At 41.9% G+C, this 17,169-nt stretch overlaps 1 protein-coding gene across 7 annotated transcripts in view; it reads right to left on the bottom strand.

Moving 5' to 3' along the window:
- Positions 1 to 17,169, bottom strand: part of PROSER2 (proline and serine rich 2) — a 37,531-nt gene that overhangs the window by 12,414 nt on the left and 7,948 nt on the right. For 3 of the 7 annotated variants that reach the window (XM_039871066.1, XM_039871064.1, XM_039871065.1), the window contains one exon: positions 8,352 to 8,571. In XM_039871066.1, the coding sequence (XP_039727000.1) occupies positions 8,352 to 8,489 (138 nt within the window). In that variant the 5' untranslated portion in view covers positions 8,490 to 8,571. Of the gene's footprint in view, positions 1 to 8,351; positions 8,572 to 10,494; positions 10,990 to 12,716; positions 12,861 to 16,478; positions 16,611 to 17,169 lie in introns of those variants that run through there. The other 4 variants (XM_039871068.1, XM_039871069.1, XM_039871071.1 and 1 more) reach the window with 3 other exon arrangements.

The raw sequence follows: 17,169 nt of genomic DNA, 5'->3' as shown, positions 1-17,169 counted from the left end.
CACCCTTCTCTCCTACTTTGACCTTTCCAATTCAATGTTTCAACAAGGTTACTCACAAGTCTTTTCAGATAATCTACTTTGGTGAGGTATAATGATTTCCCTTCAGTTGTACAGACACTAGAATTAAATGGGGAACTGGTCTGTAATGGACCTGCAGCTTACGACCCATGCCAATTTCCCACATTGTGGGAGGGACAAGAATAAGATTGGAGTATATGAACCCCACATGCCTAATTCACCCTCACAGTAAGGTGTCCCAACATAAGATTTCCTGTAGAAAATAAGCTTAGAAAGGGAGGCTCCTGCACATCCGTTTTATATTCTGTGACAAAGCATAGGCCTCATCGGCTGAGAGACGCAAAATGCAAATTAATACAGCTCCCTCATTTGAAGTTGTGAAAACTGGGTTCAGAGGCAATGAAATGACTATGTACAACTGTTTAGTCGAGAGGCCAAGACTAGAACTAGTTCTTTGCTTGCTTTTTGTTTTGTTCTGCTTATTTCCCTTTCCAGACACATATTAATCCAAGACCGGTGCTTGGACACCTGCTCCAGTCTCGTACATCTTATCCCGGAGTCCCTCAAGCTTGTGGTTTTGCCTCCATGTTCTCCTGCAATGTGAGACACAAATCAAGTTTAACCAGGCTGGTCAGTGATCAGAGTCCTAGGTCCTGGAAGGCAGACTCTTGCATCCTCAAGCTATCTGAGGTCTCCCTCTCTAGGTTTAGAGGCTGAAAAAGCCCTGCGGGACTGGAATATATCCCCAAGTGCCTTCTTTGTGATCAGCTTGGCCTTGAGCCCTGGCCTAAGGGGCGGAGCCAAAAATGCTGCAGGCTCAGTCTGCTGCCTAATTCCCCAAACATGATGCTGCCCTCCAAATGAACTTGGACTCTGCTTGCACCTGGGAGAAGGTAGAAACAGAAACCCCAGTACCATGGACAAGTGAGCAGGGTAATCAAGGGCAGAAAAGGGGCTCATGGCTCTGTCCAAGAGGGTTCCTGTCTACTCCCATTCCAGAGAGACGCTGACGCTGCCTCTCAGACAAGGATGTTCAAGAGGATGACACGGGCCTTGGGGAAGAGGTAGAGCATGACAAGAAAGGCCATGAGGATGGGCACATGCACAGAGCCTGGGAGTTGGAGGGAAATGGGGCGTGACTGCTAATGGGCACGGGGCTTCTTCTGGGGCAATGGAAAGGTTCTAAATGTGATTGTGATGATGATTACGAACTCTGGATTACTAAAAACCACTGAATGGCACACTTTAAATGTGTGAACTGTAGGGTATGTGAATTCTCTCTCAATGAAGCTGTTATATATTGAAAGAGGAAGGAAGGGAGGAAGGGAGGGAGGGAGGGCAGCGTCCTAGCGGCCCCCGTGTGGAGGAGGGAAGAGAGCTGGAGCCCCCCCACCCCACTCCCCGCCGTGGTCCCTGCCTGACGCGGAGGTGCTTCGTGGTGGGATTTCCCAGGTTCCCAAAGAGCTAAGTAGATAGGAAATGAGGATAAACAAAAACAGCAGCTTCCTTGGGAAGGGGTGGGTTGAAGGAAACCTAAGTTTGTCCCTATTATTTGGAAGGTACAAAGCCGACAGCAGAAATTATTTTAAAAATTCCCTTTCTATAAATGGTGCTTTTAATGGACCACTTTCGGCTATGGAGTAAAAGGAGGCTCTTTAGGGCTTCAAATCTCCATAGGCTAAAAGAACTACCTGGAAAACCACATTTCACCCATCCTGCCCATCCTGCTGACTTCAGGTCATGGCTACAAGTCTCTAAGGGAAAGAGCACATACACTTCTACCCTAATAGCTTTGATTGTTCAAACCAGAAATTTCAAAACGCTAAACTCCCGAAGGAATTGTAACGCATGCGTACAAATCTCGACGCGGAGCGCACAGTCCTGGTCTTGCCGGTGTCTGTTAACCCTGCGCAAAGACAACATAAAAGTGTCTGTCCCGCCCCACTGGGCTCAGAGAGGCACATCCAGATCAGGTAGGCCACACGCTGTCACAGCGAATGTTACCAATAGCTATAAAAGTCAACACTCCTGGAAATACCTGTGCGAGTACGGATTTGGGACAGAAGTTTTCATTTTGGGGGAAATGGTAGGGAGAAAAAAACCTTTGTTTGGTTGAAGAAAACAGTTGAGAAGGCTTAAACTACTCATACTAAACTGACCCCTACCTAAAAAACTACTAAATCATGTTCTTAGGCTTCTTTCTTTAGATTCGTTTTTCTTCAAAACAAAGACATTTGGTTTAACTGCAGACTAATACAACTGTGGCAGCTCCCTCCTCCTGAGGGAGGAAAAAAGAACCAGCAGAACTCAGCACTATTCTAAACAAACAAACAAACAAAAAATCGTAAAAAAGATTATGACGGCTAAAAATATTTCTTGCGAGATCTCTTAACCTGCCATCTCCTAGGTTGGCAGAGTGTGATTTGGTGTTCACCTCTCCTTTGACAGATGCCAAAATGACCTCTCTGGCACTTGAGCAAGGCTTCATTGATTGAATAATCTAAGTGGATGAGAGAACCCCCTGCAGCTGAAACAGAATGGGGGCAGAGGGAAGAAAACAAAAGTCAGCCTCTTTGTAGTTCCTCGCATTGCTTTAAATGCTATGCTTACTTTGGCAATCTCATAAAAAGACCATAAGTGCATGTGGTGTTTCCCACAGTTTCAGTATAGGGCTTAATTATGGTTATTTCTACCTAGTCACTGTTGTAATTTTTCACTGTGGGTAACTTAAACCTGTACTTCTGGCCGGAAAGAGACACAAACTAGTGAGGGATGAGATATGTGTACAGTTTTGATTACAGATTCAAGAATAATGGCTTCGAAGAATTACAGTTGGGCTCCATGGCTGCCTTGAACTTTAAACCGGCAATAATATACAGAGATCTTGATTGAGATGGAACTGCCATAAATGCGTGGCATCACACGTACACCCAGAGCTCGGGTCACACTGTCCTAGAGCCTCACGTGGCTATCTCGCTACTGAATTATAAGTTCCCAAAGAGATTAGAACCAGGTTTTATTCTATCATTGATTAGTTCTTGTATTAGGCATTTACTAAATGTTTATTGAACTTTTATAAAAGCTATTTAAGCTTTGTCTTAAAATAGCTGTTTTGACCAGCAAGTTTTGGGTTCAATCTGGGTAAGGAGCCAGAACCGAGAGGAAGATGGGGTTATTGCTGACCAGCCCGCTTCTCCTTTCCACGCCTCTGTTCTCTCTCCCCTCCTTGAGGTCATCTAACAACTAGTGTGTCCTGCTTAGACTCCAGTCCAACCTGGCCACGAAGACGGCATTCACCACTGCTTGCTTTACCTTCTTATTCCATGACTAACGGCTGAGGCCAAGAGACATCAAAGGCTCTGGAGAAGGAGGCTGTAATCAGGAGCTGGCAACTGCTGCCTGACCATAGACTCGTTATTTGACTTTCGGGCCATAACATTTGCCAGCTGAGGGAGCATAAGGGTTTCAAGACAGTTCATTGAATATTAAATCTCCAAAAACTCAATAGTAAATTTGGATCATTGTTTTTACCCAAGTCGGAGATAAAAATGAACAGGAAACACGCTGGGGATTTGGGATGTTTCTAATCCACTCTTAAAGAAACACGTATATTACCAAATTCCTAAAGAATTATGGGTAGTAAGAGCTTCCCACTTTTCGACTAGCCAAATCAGTCTTTTCTAGAGGAAGCTCCAGGACACCTGCAGGGCAGAACAGACTAGAGGACCACATTCAGAATGGAGCCCAGGAACACTGGCAGGAGGCGGCTTCCGGTCCCTGGCAGTGGCGCCCAGGGTGTTTTATGAGATGTGCGTGTGTTTGAGATACTCGCCATAAGAGGTTAAGAACACAGGTAACCTAACACCCAAACCTTCCTTTGTCGCCTTCAAGAGCTATCATTTATGAAGGTCTCTAAATCCTCCTTCAGCCTTTTATTTTGAATCAGCATGGCCTCCAGAGGTCATAGGTTCCGGAACCACTCTACCGACTGGGTACAGACATGCTGCCTTCTACTGCATGAAAGCTTCTTAAATTTCAAAGGGAAAAACACATACAAAAGATACCCTCTTAGTCAAGTATTTCAGGATTTGACTGATTTGTTCTCATTCTAGTTATACCTTCCATCAGAAAATGTGCGGAGGAAGAATTCTTTACAAGAAAAACAAAATATGTATAAAAACACAACTGGCTTCTTGAGTGATAAAGACTTCACACACTGCCCTATATGGATAGACATGGCAATCCGTATTTAAGCAGCTATTTTAATTTTTAACTTGCACTGGCTCAGAAGGAAAGTTCCTAAAGAAAAAGGTCTGTTAAATCCCAGGCGACACTTCAACCAGTGTTTAAAAACTTTATGATACTCTCATGTAATAGTAAGCATCAGTCTTTTATCTTCTTTTTAAAATAACCACTGCTGAAAAGAAATACTGCTATAAATCAGGATTAGGTTATCTTTTACTTAAAGAGCCCTCCAAGAGGCGCATTTAATGCCATACAATTTGGAAGCCTAAAAACACTGTTACTGACTAATCTTTTACGAGGTCAAAGATTAAAGGATGGCAAGTGGAGAAACTACTGTGGTGAATTCTCATTCTAAAGAAATACGTCATAAAAAGGCCCGATTTAGAATTAAAACATACAGCTCCTCTCCAAATTTAGACTCCCAAAAAGAAGAGTATGAGGGTAAACGAATTTTTTAAAGTTTACAAATTTTGTACCAGTATAGATAGTTCACTGGTTCAAGGGGACCTGGCTGCTAAAATAGAGCTGTGTAAAAGTCAAGTGTTCCAAGACTGTTTGGAAAACTTTAGTTGTTTAAAATTAAATGTCAAATTTTCTCAGTGTGCCAGTTCTACATAAGGGCAGTACACAACTGTGAAATAATAACAGATGACAACTAAAGTTGGCTCAATGATTTTCCATAACGGAAAATGCTTGAAAACAGTCAACGGGTCTAAGTAGAAGGTACTGGAACAGGATTGGAATGTGTCCACCATCAGACAGTGAAATCTAGGTAGTCAAGTGGAGTATGAAGCAGAATTATGCAAACATATATCATAAGAATATAGTCTAATTATGTGCTTCATAAAAGTAAAATCTGTAATGCTGTCCCTACTTTTGTCCTATACGATGAATACACGGATGAATCAAACACATCGTAGTATTACTTTAATACTGTACCAGATAAAAAAGAACTTCAGAGGATAGGCATTCTTTAATTTAAATTCAAAGTGATGCCCATAGCAAGAATGGCAGACTTAAGTAATTTGTGAGTTGTTAGGGGGAATGGTGTTTTCCCTTTCCCATCTCACAGGAAAAAATTCAGAAGAGTACTGATAAGAGACAGAGATATAACAAAAGGACAGATCCAAACAAGACGATGGTAGCAGGATGCTCAGCCTGAAGCTACAGGGCACTCGAAAAAGAGAAGCTGGTATTTATTATAAGCACAGATAAGATGCTAGACATTTAATCTTTACAATGTGTGTATAACCTTTGAGAAAGAATTATTATCCCACGCACCACTTTTTTAACTAATGAAGAAAATAATTAATGAAGAGAATAACTTCCCAGGTTACAAAGAGAAGGAAATTTGAATTTGAACTCAGGCATGTGTCCAATATCCTTGTGTTTATTACTATTCTGAGCTGATTTTCAGGATACTGATTGGTAAAGAAGAACTCAACTTAAAAATTACCTAAGGATATTTTTTTGGATTAAAAAAAATAAATATCTTTATTAGAAGAGGAATGTCTTTCTAACCTCTAATCAACTTCACTGTAAAACCAATGCAGGCCAACACTGCATTGGTTCAAAAACTCCTTCTACCACAGGCAGCTAAGAAGCATAAGGCTGTTCTCACTTCACCCACCTTGACCTCTTGATATTTATAAGTATGAAAGATTTATAGTCTGTCTCTTCTATGAACCTAATGATATCTCTAATATTTTATATTACAAAAAATACACCCAGGATGAAAAGTTTTCTAATAAACCATTTCTCTTTGCGACTTTGGAGCTGAAACAGACCTCCGTTTGAACAAGAGCTTCTATCCCTGAAGATGTATCCCTGTGTATGACATCTCGACAGAGTCAACATGAAGCATATTCTCCAAATTTGCCAGATGACAGACCTTAGGATCCTATCTGCCTGCACATCAATTCAGTGAAGAGTTGTGTTTTATATGGCGATATCGTGTAAGCTCCCTGAGTTGACTTTCCAGACTTGCTTCTTCTCGTTAAGATATCTTGCAGGCACTCTGGTGGCTTCGATCCCCCTAGCACACCTCTTTTCATTTTCTCCTAAGCCTTCATGGTAGTCAGCGTGATGTGCCCCCCAGATTGCCTGTTGGGAATGAAGGAACTGTTCTCCCTTTTGATGGGAATGCTGCTGGAGGGTGGCCCTAGGCTGTCAGTCCTCTTTGGGGACTGTCTTGAGCTGTAAGAAACTGTCTTGTCACGGTCATGCCTTCTTCCAGGGGAGTCTTGCATCCAGTGGCTGATCACTGAGTGGGTATAAAGGTTCCACTCTCGACCCAATGGGGCCAACTGAGGGGCCATCCCAGCCCCAGAGTCTCCTGAGCAATAGCTAAGGCCTTCGTTGGGTCTGCCTCACAGCTCAACCCCTCTCTCCGCCCAGTCCTGCTTCCTCTTCCAGATGCTGACCCCAGGAACTGTCCTCATCAACCGTCCACCTCCCAGCCTCCATCTCAGAACCTGTCCTGTCCTGATAGACTGCTGCACCAGAATGCTGGCTCCATGGCTGTGTCCTCAACTCCCAGAACAGAGCTTCAACATTTGAACAGATGTATAAATCACACACACCAGGCACAGAAGGTCGCATTCGACAGTCAATTAATGCCACTACTCAAAGGACACTTTTGTAGAGATCAGTCAAGTCCTATTTGGAGCATGTGAGTTTGAGCTACCACACAAGATTTGGCAAAAGTAGGCATTAATCAGTTAATAAGAAGGATGGACCCTATATGACTAGAATGGAGATTAAAAAAAGTAGCAACTTCTCCTCCCCAAATTCAAAGCGCTGGACATACTGGGGATCACGTTCTCTCTCCCAGGAGGAGATGAAGAACCGGTATTATTTCAGTTCTTTGTTGAAAGCGGCCAGGGTACAAAGAATGTTAAGAGATTTGTCTCAAGTTCAACATGAAAAAGAATGTGAAAAGTAAGATGATAATTCAAATACCCTGACTCCTAATGCATTATACCCATTTTCTTAGACACTGATGACCATTCTCAATTTTATTCCGTCACCACATGTACGACAATGTAGTCTTTTAGCCATCAAGTTTAGAAACACCTTTCTACATCAGAGCAGGACTGCTTCTTCACTATGCTCAGGCGAACACACTCCACTGGTTACTACGGTATTAATCTGTATGTCTTTCCTACATATCTTTTTAATACATTCTTTAATATATTCTTTATATATTTTTTAAATTAAAAAATTCTCCATTCTTAAGAATCTGTAGGTTCTCAGATTTTCAAAGAGTAATAGATAATATTTTTTTGGTGAATCGATCGAATAATATTTATTACATACTACCATAGTTTAAAAAATATGCAAGTAGGAGTCTATAAAAGTCTATTGTTGTTATTAACTGCCCCGTATACCATATATATCTTTCTTATATTCAGCATAATTGGGGTTAATTTTAGGGCTCAGCCTGAAGGAAAATCATGTTCCCACTAGAAGATGCACTGAGATGAACAATAGACCAGTATCAATAAGGTCCGAGGTCAATTCTTTCTGTCTTTCTCTCTACGAATAATAAGGTTTCAGTCCTGAAAGATGAATATCCTGGCGGTGGGGGGTATGAAGAGTCATCTCTTAACTTTAAAACTAAAGACTCTTTTTGTGAATGTTCCCAAAACTTGTTGATGTTATGTAAGGGTCTGGATTCTGAGAGAAAGGGATATAAAAGCATTTATATTTGTAAAGGAGTTAAAAATCTGTTTTAAAGTAATTTGTTTTTCCCCTATGAGGTATTCGTCTTCCTTCAGTTGTCTGAAATGAAAGGCAGCAGGCACTGCCTGGGTTTGTCGCTGCTTTCGGCTTGGGGCCTCCCTGGGTCTGAGCAGCCACGTTATCAGCTACAGTGAGACCCCCCTCACTGCTATGGGGAACACTGTGTATTTGTGCAAAATGTAAGGTGATTAAAAATTAAACGCCACATCATAGAGCAAGTATTCTAAACCATCAATCTAGTTAACCCAAAAGAATTTGATAAGGTCTTCCTTATCAAAGGGGAGGAGTCGGGCCAGGCCAGCCAGCCCAAGCACATGGAAGCATCAAAGCAAACCATCACTCACCAAAGTGAGACTTCTGGAGCGAGAACTGCTGCTTCGGCTCTCCAAACTGCCCCCTCGGCTCAGGTCATCGAGCCTGCAGCTGAGTGGCAAGTCAGAGTCCATCTCCAAAGAGTCCGACTTCTGGTGGTTTATAGGCATCCCCACAGAAATGTTGGCCAGTGGCTTAATCACAGGAAGTTGGGGAGGGGCCAGTGTCCCATTCTGAACTCGTGGATTACCTCTGGAGAAACCAAGCACAAGTGACAAGGGTTAGTGAGCCTGGAGAATAAATGCCGTGTCCCCCAAATGAAAGGCTTAGCATGAGTTAGAGTCATCTGGTCTGGACCAGCAAGACAAAGAGAATTAGGGACCCCTAAGTCAGCTTGTTCTGCGATACTCATTTCCATTTCTCCTTTATATCTCGCTTCATTATCAAGATGCTAAAATTATTTTTAAAGAAAGATGGATTTACTAAAAATTACTTTGGTGCAGGCGATTTGGTAGAATAATGTTCTGGAACCTTCCTTTGCACTGAAGGTCTGTTCTTTCATGCTCTTCCACACTCATTCGGGTCTTTTGTGCATCAGACACCACAAAATTATGGTTCCTTTTCCAGCTTCATGACAGTTCAGAGTTGAGATGAAGTGCTAATCAATTACTACTGCAGAAAGGCTGACATCTCCAAGATTCTAGACATTTTGGATGCCATGATGCTATTGCAATTTCTACATAAAATACTAATTAATACTATCTGGAAGTTCATGCTTTTACTTTCAGGAACAAAAACATCAAAACTGTCTCCCATAAGCCCCTCAGTTTCATATAGTCCTCTGACTCTTTTAGCAGGAAATTCAGCATACCCCCTCAACAATAAACAATTGAGTTCAACAAAATCTTCTAGAAGACCAAAGAAGGCTAATAGGGAATAAGGGAATAGGCTTCTGGTTGATTATATATGACCTGACATTATGGCAAGTGAAACAATAGATGCTCACATCCTTCCTGAACTGAAAATACTGCCTTACCAGCCCCTTTAAGAATGCTGAGGGGCATGTGAGCTAAAAAAATACCACAGGGACAAATTGGTGTGTGCGTGTGTGCACACTCATTTGTGTATTAATTTGTAACAGAAATGTGACCATTTGTCAAGAAAGCCCAATAGGTATTGAACACCTTTAGGAGGACCTTGTCGTTTAGGACTTCAGAAGTCACTGTGAAGCCTCAGAGAAAACCTGAAGACATTAGAACATTAAAAAGAAACTGTTCACTCTCTAGTCCATTTCTCGTCACCTTCAGGTGTATCAGCACAAGGCGTATGGCAATTTAAGAGCAAGGCGAGGGAACTGAGGCTTCTGAGCATGTACACTTTCTGTAACCTGCCATTATTCCAATGGTAAAAAAAGACAAGAAAATGTTAAGAGTTAAAAGTTTGTTTAATAATAAGAAAGCCTATAAGCAATACACAGCCTTTATATAAACTGTACATAGCCAACAATATGCAACTCAGTTCAGATGTCCATGGTGAAATTCTCCACAGTATTCAGTCTAGTAAGTTAAATGTGAAATATGAGTCTAATACACACACACACACACACACACACACAATGGACATATAAGTGTGCTGATGACAGTGGCCGGTAACAACGCAAAACAAAGGCAGATGTGGGCGTCACAGCTACACCCCTGAGACGTGTGAGCAGCTGGGCCTGGGAAAGGTGGGACAGGAAATGCAGAGAGGATGGGCTGATGCTGGGATTCCTTCTGGTCTGCAGATTCCTGCCCGCTGACTCAGCTCTAATTCATTCATGAGCTAAGTAAATCGCTGCTGCAGGAAAGGAAGGGGACATGGGACAGTAAGTCTCCCCCCACACAACAGGGGGATGAGAGACGGGGAGTGAATACTGATTCACCTCACCGTGAAGGAATGCAGGGACCACTGGTGGATGGGAAGGATTTGGGGTTCGGCCCCAGGTCTGCGCAGTCAGTGCCACAGGCTGGCTGAGCCCTGGCTGGCCGTGTGGGCAGGCAGTGCTGGTCCCCACACCGTCTGACAGTCCACCTTTTGCTTGTGTTACCATAATTTTAAAAGCTATTCTGATACTGTAAAACTATAATACTTAGACGGCTATAAAACATTCTCTTGAAAGAATATGAGGAAACTAACCAGAATTTTCCAGAAGGCAGAGGTTATGGGGGAGACAGTGAAAACTTTGGTTCATTATCCCACACAGGCTCGAGACGGCAATCTTCTTTTATCTCTTAAGGAACTGAGAACTAGGGGCTCCCGAGTATCAGCTCCCAGGAACGAAAAACATAGCATTCCGTGGGAGGTCCACGGTGGGGAGGGCCGTTTTCTGAAGAGGAAGGGCAAGGACGCAGCCTTCTTCTCTGGGCAGCCCTGGAAAGGAACACGGTGAGATAAGGAAGCATGGGACAAGGAGCAGACAGGTCCGCCAGCTGTGCGTCTATGAAGGTCACTTACTACCTCAAATATTTAGTCTCCTTGTCTAATCAAGGGATCACTTTTTGGGTCTGCAAACAGTGCACTTCATAAAGAGTGAGACCAGGGTCAGACTAAGATAGCCCCGTAAAGAAGAAACTGACTTCCACCAGGAGAGCAGAACATGCATCACTGAGAAGGCTCAACAGGCCTAACACTGCAGGAGGAGGATGGGCCACATGCGCTCATTTTCTGTTTATTCGCTGTGTTTATTTCTCATTGTTTATTATTAAGATCCTTTTTTTTTTTTTTTGGCAATGTCTGGTTTATTCGTTGAACAAAGAGAACAAGGAGAAGGTGACAGTGATTTGCAATCTTAATAAATCTACATCTGCCGAGCATGGCTGGTCAGGAGACAGCAGCTACTGGACGGAGCCAAAGGTGCCGGGGGGTCTGGTGGGCTGTGGTCAGTTAGGCAGGTGAACCCCCTAAGTGAGTGCGCTGGAGCCAAGAGAGGAAGGCAGCTCCTCTTCCTCATCTTCCCCTGCACATTCCAGAAGGCCCTCAGATGACCCGGGTGGCATGCGTAAAGCCCTCCTTCCCCCAGCGCCCAACTCCAAAAGCCACAGTCAGGTTGACAGAGCAGCCCAAGTAACTCGATCTTTCCATCATTCACCTCAAAACTCTGCTTTCGCCAAACCCCTAGGCTGAATTACGCCAGCTGAAGACCTGTCCACAGGCAGGGTGGCTGTCAGCTTTGTCACACACTCTTCCCTTTTCCCGCCACTGACAACTAGCCAGCTGCCGAGCCTTGTTGATTCTTCCTTTCTAGTCCCACTAGTTCCCGAGCATTTCACCATATGCCTCCATCACTGCGAGAGCCATCTAGCTGTTCTTGCTTTCCCACTCTTCTCTGAACTCTTCCTGTATTCTTCCGCTGGATTAATCTTGAAACACCACTTTGATGTCACCACTCTCCTAAAAGCAATCCACTTTAACCGGCTCCCCGTAGCCTTCAGAATCAAAGTTTCATCCTATCATTCAGTACTTGTTTCAGTTTGAGCCCTAGCTTCCTTTACAGACTCATACGGACTCGGGAGCACAGAGGAAGGTGTGCCCACACTTCCTGGGAGGGTTCAGAGACTCCACAGAAAGGTGACAACTAGGCCAAGCCCTACCAGATGTTTCAGATTTAAGGAGACTGCTAATTAAACAAACTGTAATGGGCAGTCCCAGCAGAGAAAAGGAATAAGCAAAGGAGGGGCTCTCTGGCCCCAGTTCCCAGGAAATACTAGTACAGAACTCCATGGGAGGTCTGCTGTGGAGAGGGCTTTTTGATGGTTTCACTTTTCATATTTAAATAGCTGATCCAACTTGAATTTTTATTAGTGTAGAGACCAGCTTCCCCACCCCCAAGCCAAGAAGGCTACCTGATTACTCAAATGCCAAGTGTTGAAAAGTTCATCTTTCCATTGTCTTAAAATACTCAGTGTTATTTTATACCAAATGTTTATATGTTTTAGATTCTATTTCTGAACTTCCCATTTTCCATTGATCCTTCTATTCACTAGGACTCAAAAAATACAAATCAAAAAATAAAAAAATTCAAAAAAATTCAATGAATCTGCTTACATAAAAATTAAGGACACCTCAGACAATATTAACAGAAAGTGGCAGGCTGGTAGAAGATGTTTACTATGTCTAAGAAAAGGAATTGATAGCTAGAATATATGCGAAGCTCTTGAATTATAACTTTTCCATTTATATAAATTTCATTTATATAAATTTAAAACAGACACAACACTGTATTTCACATCCATAGCCAGGAACACGTGCCAATGGCGGGGACAGGTAGGTGAGTGGGGGCCACAACTTAATTGTCCTAGAGTCTCATTTGGTCTGTCCTTCACTGCGGGGGACCAGCTTGCCACACACCTGACTCCTACCTCTGAAGGTGTGAAGAATCACGACTTAGATCATTTTATCGTGCAAGAACCTTCGACAGGCCCACTATCTAAAGAGATGATACAGGACAGGAGACGAGAAGACACAAGCAATCTCGGAACCTGGGGCAACGGGGAGGGAGGCGCCAAAGATGGCGTGGCTCTCATAGGAGAAAGAAACCCGCAAGAGAAAGTGTTCTTGGATCACAATTGAGCTCCGAGCAAACCAGGGAAAGGCTGACTCGATCCGATTTATGGAAGAATCTAAGCTGGAACTATAAATATATTAAGTTCTCTCACATTCAAATATTAGGTTTGGTACCTACTAGGTAAGGGGAAGGGAATCATTCTGTAAGATTTAGATTCGCAACAGGCAGGCTAAACAAAATCACACAGGTTGTCTTTGCCAGTCCTGAACGGAAATGGAAAGCTTATCCACCTTAACCAAGTGATGTGGAACGAATTTTGCTTGGCATGTTTGTATTACACTTTGAAAGAGAACTGCTCCACTTCATTGCCAAGGTAAACTCTCTCAAAAGAGAAGATCCAGGTGGGGTCTTAGGATTCTGAAAGCCATGGACCTATGATACAGAGAACAGACCCTCATCCCTTGTCTAGTCACACCCACTACTAACCAACAGTGCTAAGGGACAGTGAGCAGAAGCACAGCTTAGCTGGGAAGGGGGTAGAAATAAGCTTCTTAAAAATACCCTCCTTCTCGTGTCAGAGTCTATGCTCAGGCAGGGTGAACACGCCACCTAACTCTACTCTTCAATCACCTCGTGCTCTCCTTCCATTCACAGGAATTTTGTGAAGATTTGTTCCCAAATCTATAAAAACGATCTTTAAACAGAAATGATCTTTAAAGCTATACGCTAAGAAATCTCAATATGATGATTTAACAGCCCAGCCATTTTCAAAATGACTAAGTTTTTCTTGACCTTCAAAAACATTAAAGATGAAGGAGTTTCACAGCGGGAACTGTTTCTGAATCAGCACAGCTCATTATCATGAATGGGCTTTTTCATATGGTTAATCGGTGGGTGAAAATAAAGGGGACGGCCATTTTTAGTGGCATGTACACACTCTTAGATGAAATAATCAGTAAACACTAAATAGCCATTGTTGGCCTCAACGCTAGTAGCTCTTGACAACATTCGTTCATCTCGACATGTATTGATGCGATAGGTACTTTGCCCTGATTTACCTGAACAAGGAAGATGGGATTCCTATCTTTATAGTTTCTACCTGGTTGTGTGTTAATTCCTATAATGTGTGTTAATGAAAATGAGTTTTATAATAAGAAATTAACTAGGAGATGAAGCTATGAATGATGCCAACTCTTTTATATTGTTTTATTGACCCAATTCATAAATTAAAAGGAAACTGAGTACTGAAATTCTTTCTTTTCTATTATTCAACTTATTTGGGCTTTACCAAGATTCTTAGACTAAATTAACCATTTCATTTCTCCTCTAAAAATAATTTAGAGACTAACTCTATAAAAATGATTTTACTCATTACCATAGCGCATCTAATAATTCTGAGCACAACTCTGTTCTAGCTCTAAGTTGACACATGAAAGTCTCTGAAACCTCACATCCCTCACGGTATCAAAGAAACAAATATATATACATACAGTCTACTAGCTGACCTGGCAGAGAGACGAAAGTAGTTGTTGGTGCTGTAGTTTATTTTCTTCCAAGTTTTATACTCTCCAAAACTTTGCTAAAAATAAAACAAATACTCAGTCCAACATTCACCAGTGAATTGCAAATAGTACTTAAATAACTCTTCTAAAATCCTGGGTTACTTCTGGTACCACAGGCCTGTCACAGTTGGCACGCTTTTCATTTTCCTCATCTATACTGCCAAGGAAACTACCTGTAAGAACAGAGAGCTTCAAGTGTCTCTCTAGAATCTGGCCTACCTTTATCTCTTCAACCTTATTTTCCACAGTATAAACCCTTTATCCAGCCTGGTCCCCTAAATGTTCTGTTATTTCTCTTTTTCAATATAGCCACAGGATTTGGAAAATATTTGTCACAAAATATAGATTTAATACTCACTATTTAAAATTTATATTTTAAAAATCTAAAACCATCTTATTTTTCGAAGACAAAAAATTAGAGTATCCTTAAAATAGACTTATTATCTTAAAAGAGAAGCTTAAACACTTAGGAGTGTTTCAGACATTTTTACATTGAGGTGGTAAGCAACCTTTATCACTTTATCATATATACAGACCAAATCCTTCAAATTTAGGAGGAATTACTCAGTCAACTTATAGATTTCAATCAAGAGCAAGTGCGGAGCATAAGGGGGGTAACTTTAAATATAGCCATAGAGGAGATGTTAGCTTTACTCGTAATGATAAATGAAAAAGTTGGCACCAATAAGTACATCAGACGCACGCACGAAACCAGTAGTCGATAAATGTCAACACAAATGCATCCACGTTACATCACAGGTGTAACCCATGACCAAAACTAACCTCAAAAATGGCCCTTTATGCAAACAGGCTGAAGTCAAGAGAATACGTAGTAACTTTTCTTTAGTTTGGGCTCTTTCTCAATATTGAGAAAATGAAAGCCTTGGAAAGTAAAGAATGCTTCCAAAAATATTCACGAGGCAGACCAGCAAACTAGGACTGAATCCCTGCACTGAAGATCAAAGGGAAATCCAGCTCAGGCTGAAAGTCTGGTGCTGGGAAGGATGGGAGTGAAGAGTTGGTTGTGTTCTGGAGTCTTCACGTGTTGATGTGCTCGGTAGTTTACTATCTCCTTCATATGTTGTCTTTTCTCTGATTGGGTTTCATCCTTTCTTCTGAAATGTCTTCTGTAAGAACTTAGAACCTTAAGCCCTAACTGGCACTCAAGGGTATTAAGTACAATTAAACATTTTAAAAACTAGTAATTTTACTTCTCGGGGGGGCAATTATCATACTTTCATTTTGCTTTTTTTTTTTGGAAAACTTCTGAACAATGTAGAAAAACAAGGTTGATTTCAGACTGTCTCAGTTGTGAATAGTTTCAACTACTAATAGGAGGCAGTATTTTCCTCAGGGCCATACACGACATGAAAGTAACTGATTCGCCTACACTAAGAAAACAAGGTCAGGGCAGAGGCCTTGCCTAGGCAGGCTGGTTCCTAGGCCCTGAGGGAAGAAATCTCCTACCAGTTTGCTGTCTATCACTGAACAGATGTGGAAATTAGATTTTCCTAAAGTAAAACCTCGCCTGAAAACAACCTGGCTAGATTTCAGATTAGTTCCTAGTTACAAAACATTACGACCCAGGAGGAAACAAACAGATAGACATCAAGAAGGGGAAAGCCTAGTTCTATCTGATTGTTTGCAAAGACAGACATTTCAACTTTTTTTCTTAGCTCATTTTTTTAAAAAGTTGACATTCTATATGCCTACTGCATTTCTGGATGCTTCAAAAAAATTTTTTTAAAAGAAGAAGAAAATCCCAGTTTAAATTATTCTGTTGTTAAACATGTTTGTGTGCTTTCTCTTTATTTATTCAGCAAATATTACCAGAGCACCCACTGTGTGTTACTCTGGTGAGATAAAATGTAATACTTCTTAACTCAGAAGTAATGATTACACCTGATTGTTTTATAACGTTTTTTTTTTTTTCTGAGAAGCTCCAAATTCTTAGCTGAATTTTTCATTCATCCTCATAATAAAAAACTTACAGCATGTTCATCTAGCATTGGTATTTATAACCCCGTTGGATGGGAGGCAGATATCTGACTTACATATCTTATCTCAAGTTGAACAGATTTAAATCCCGGCCAGGGGCAGGGAACACAGCTCACACAAGACCTTCTGTGGGGTCAATCCACCGAATCGAACTGTCACCCCCATCTTCCCAAATCTCGTCGCTTGCCCTGTTTAAGGAAGGAGAGTAAGAACATTTACCTGTGGATGAGAATACAGAGGCTCCCTTCCCTCAGACTCTTCTTAGATATTCCTGGGAACCTACTAGCAAATGGCTCAAATCACTCATTTCAAATCCAGGCCTTTGGCACCAAACTCCTATCACAATTAATATAGAGGAAGAGATAAGGGGTTTTCTGCACTTTTTCAAGAAATGGGGACAACCAAATGTTTGTTGAAGAAAATCGGATGACTGCAACAGTTCAGATGATATCAGAAATTCAAGGACTATCCTCAGTACCCCACACTGGGGATCCCCTGAGGATACCTCCCCCTAACCTTTATTCCTCAGAGGATCCCTCTTGGTGACAGATAGACCTGGCCCCAAGGCCCTTTCCTGCGGTCTTTAGAGACCCCAGGGAATGGGGGCTGTCTGTGTGTCTATAATCGCTAGCTCACTATTGGCTCAGCTGACTGAGGCTTCCGTTTTGATTTTTAATACTTTGCTGTTTTTTCTAGCAACAAAGCTTGGGGTTTTCATTACTTTTGTTTCTTGTTGGCAGGTGGTAA

The sequence above is a fragment of the Pteropus medius genome, unplaced genomic scaffold, assembly GCF_902729225.1.
Source record: "Pteropus medius unplaced genomic scaffold, Ma_sr-lr_union100, whole genome shotgun sequence".
Classification (NCBI taxonomy): Eukaryota; Metazoa; Chordata; class Mammalia; order Chiroptera; family Pteropodidae; genus Pteropus; species Pteropus medius.
Note: the sequence above shows the minus strand (reverse complement) of the source record. Positions and strands in the feature narration are given on the sequence as shown.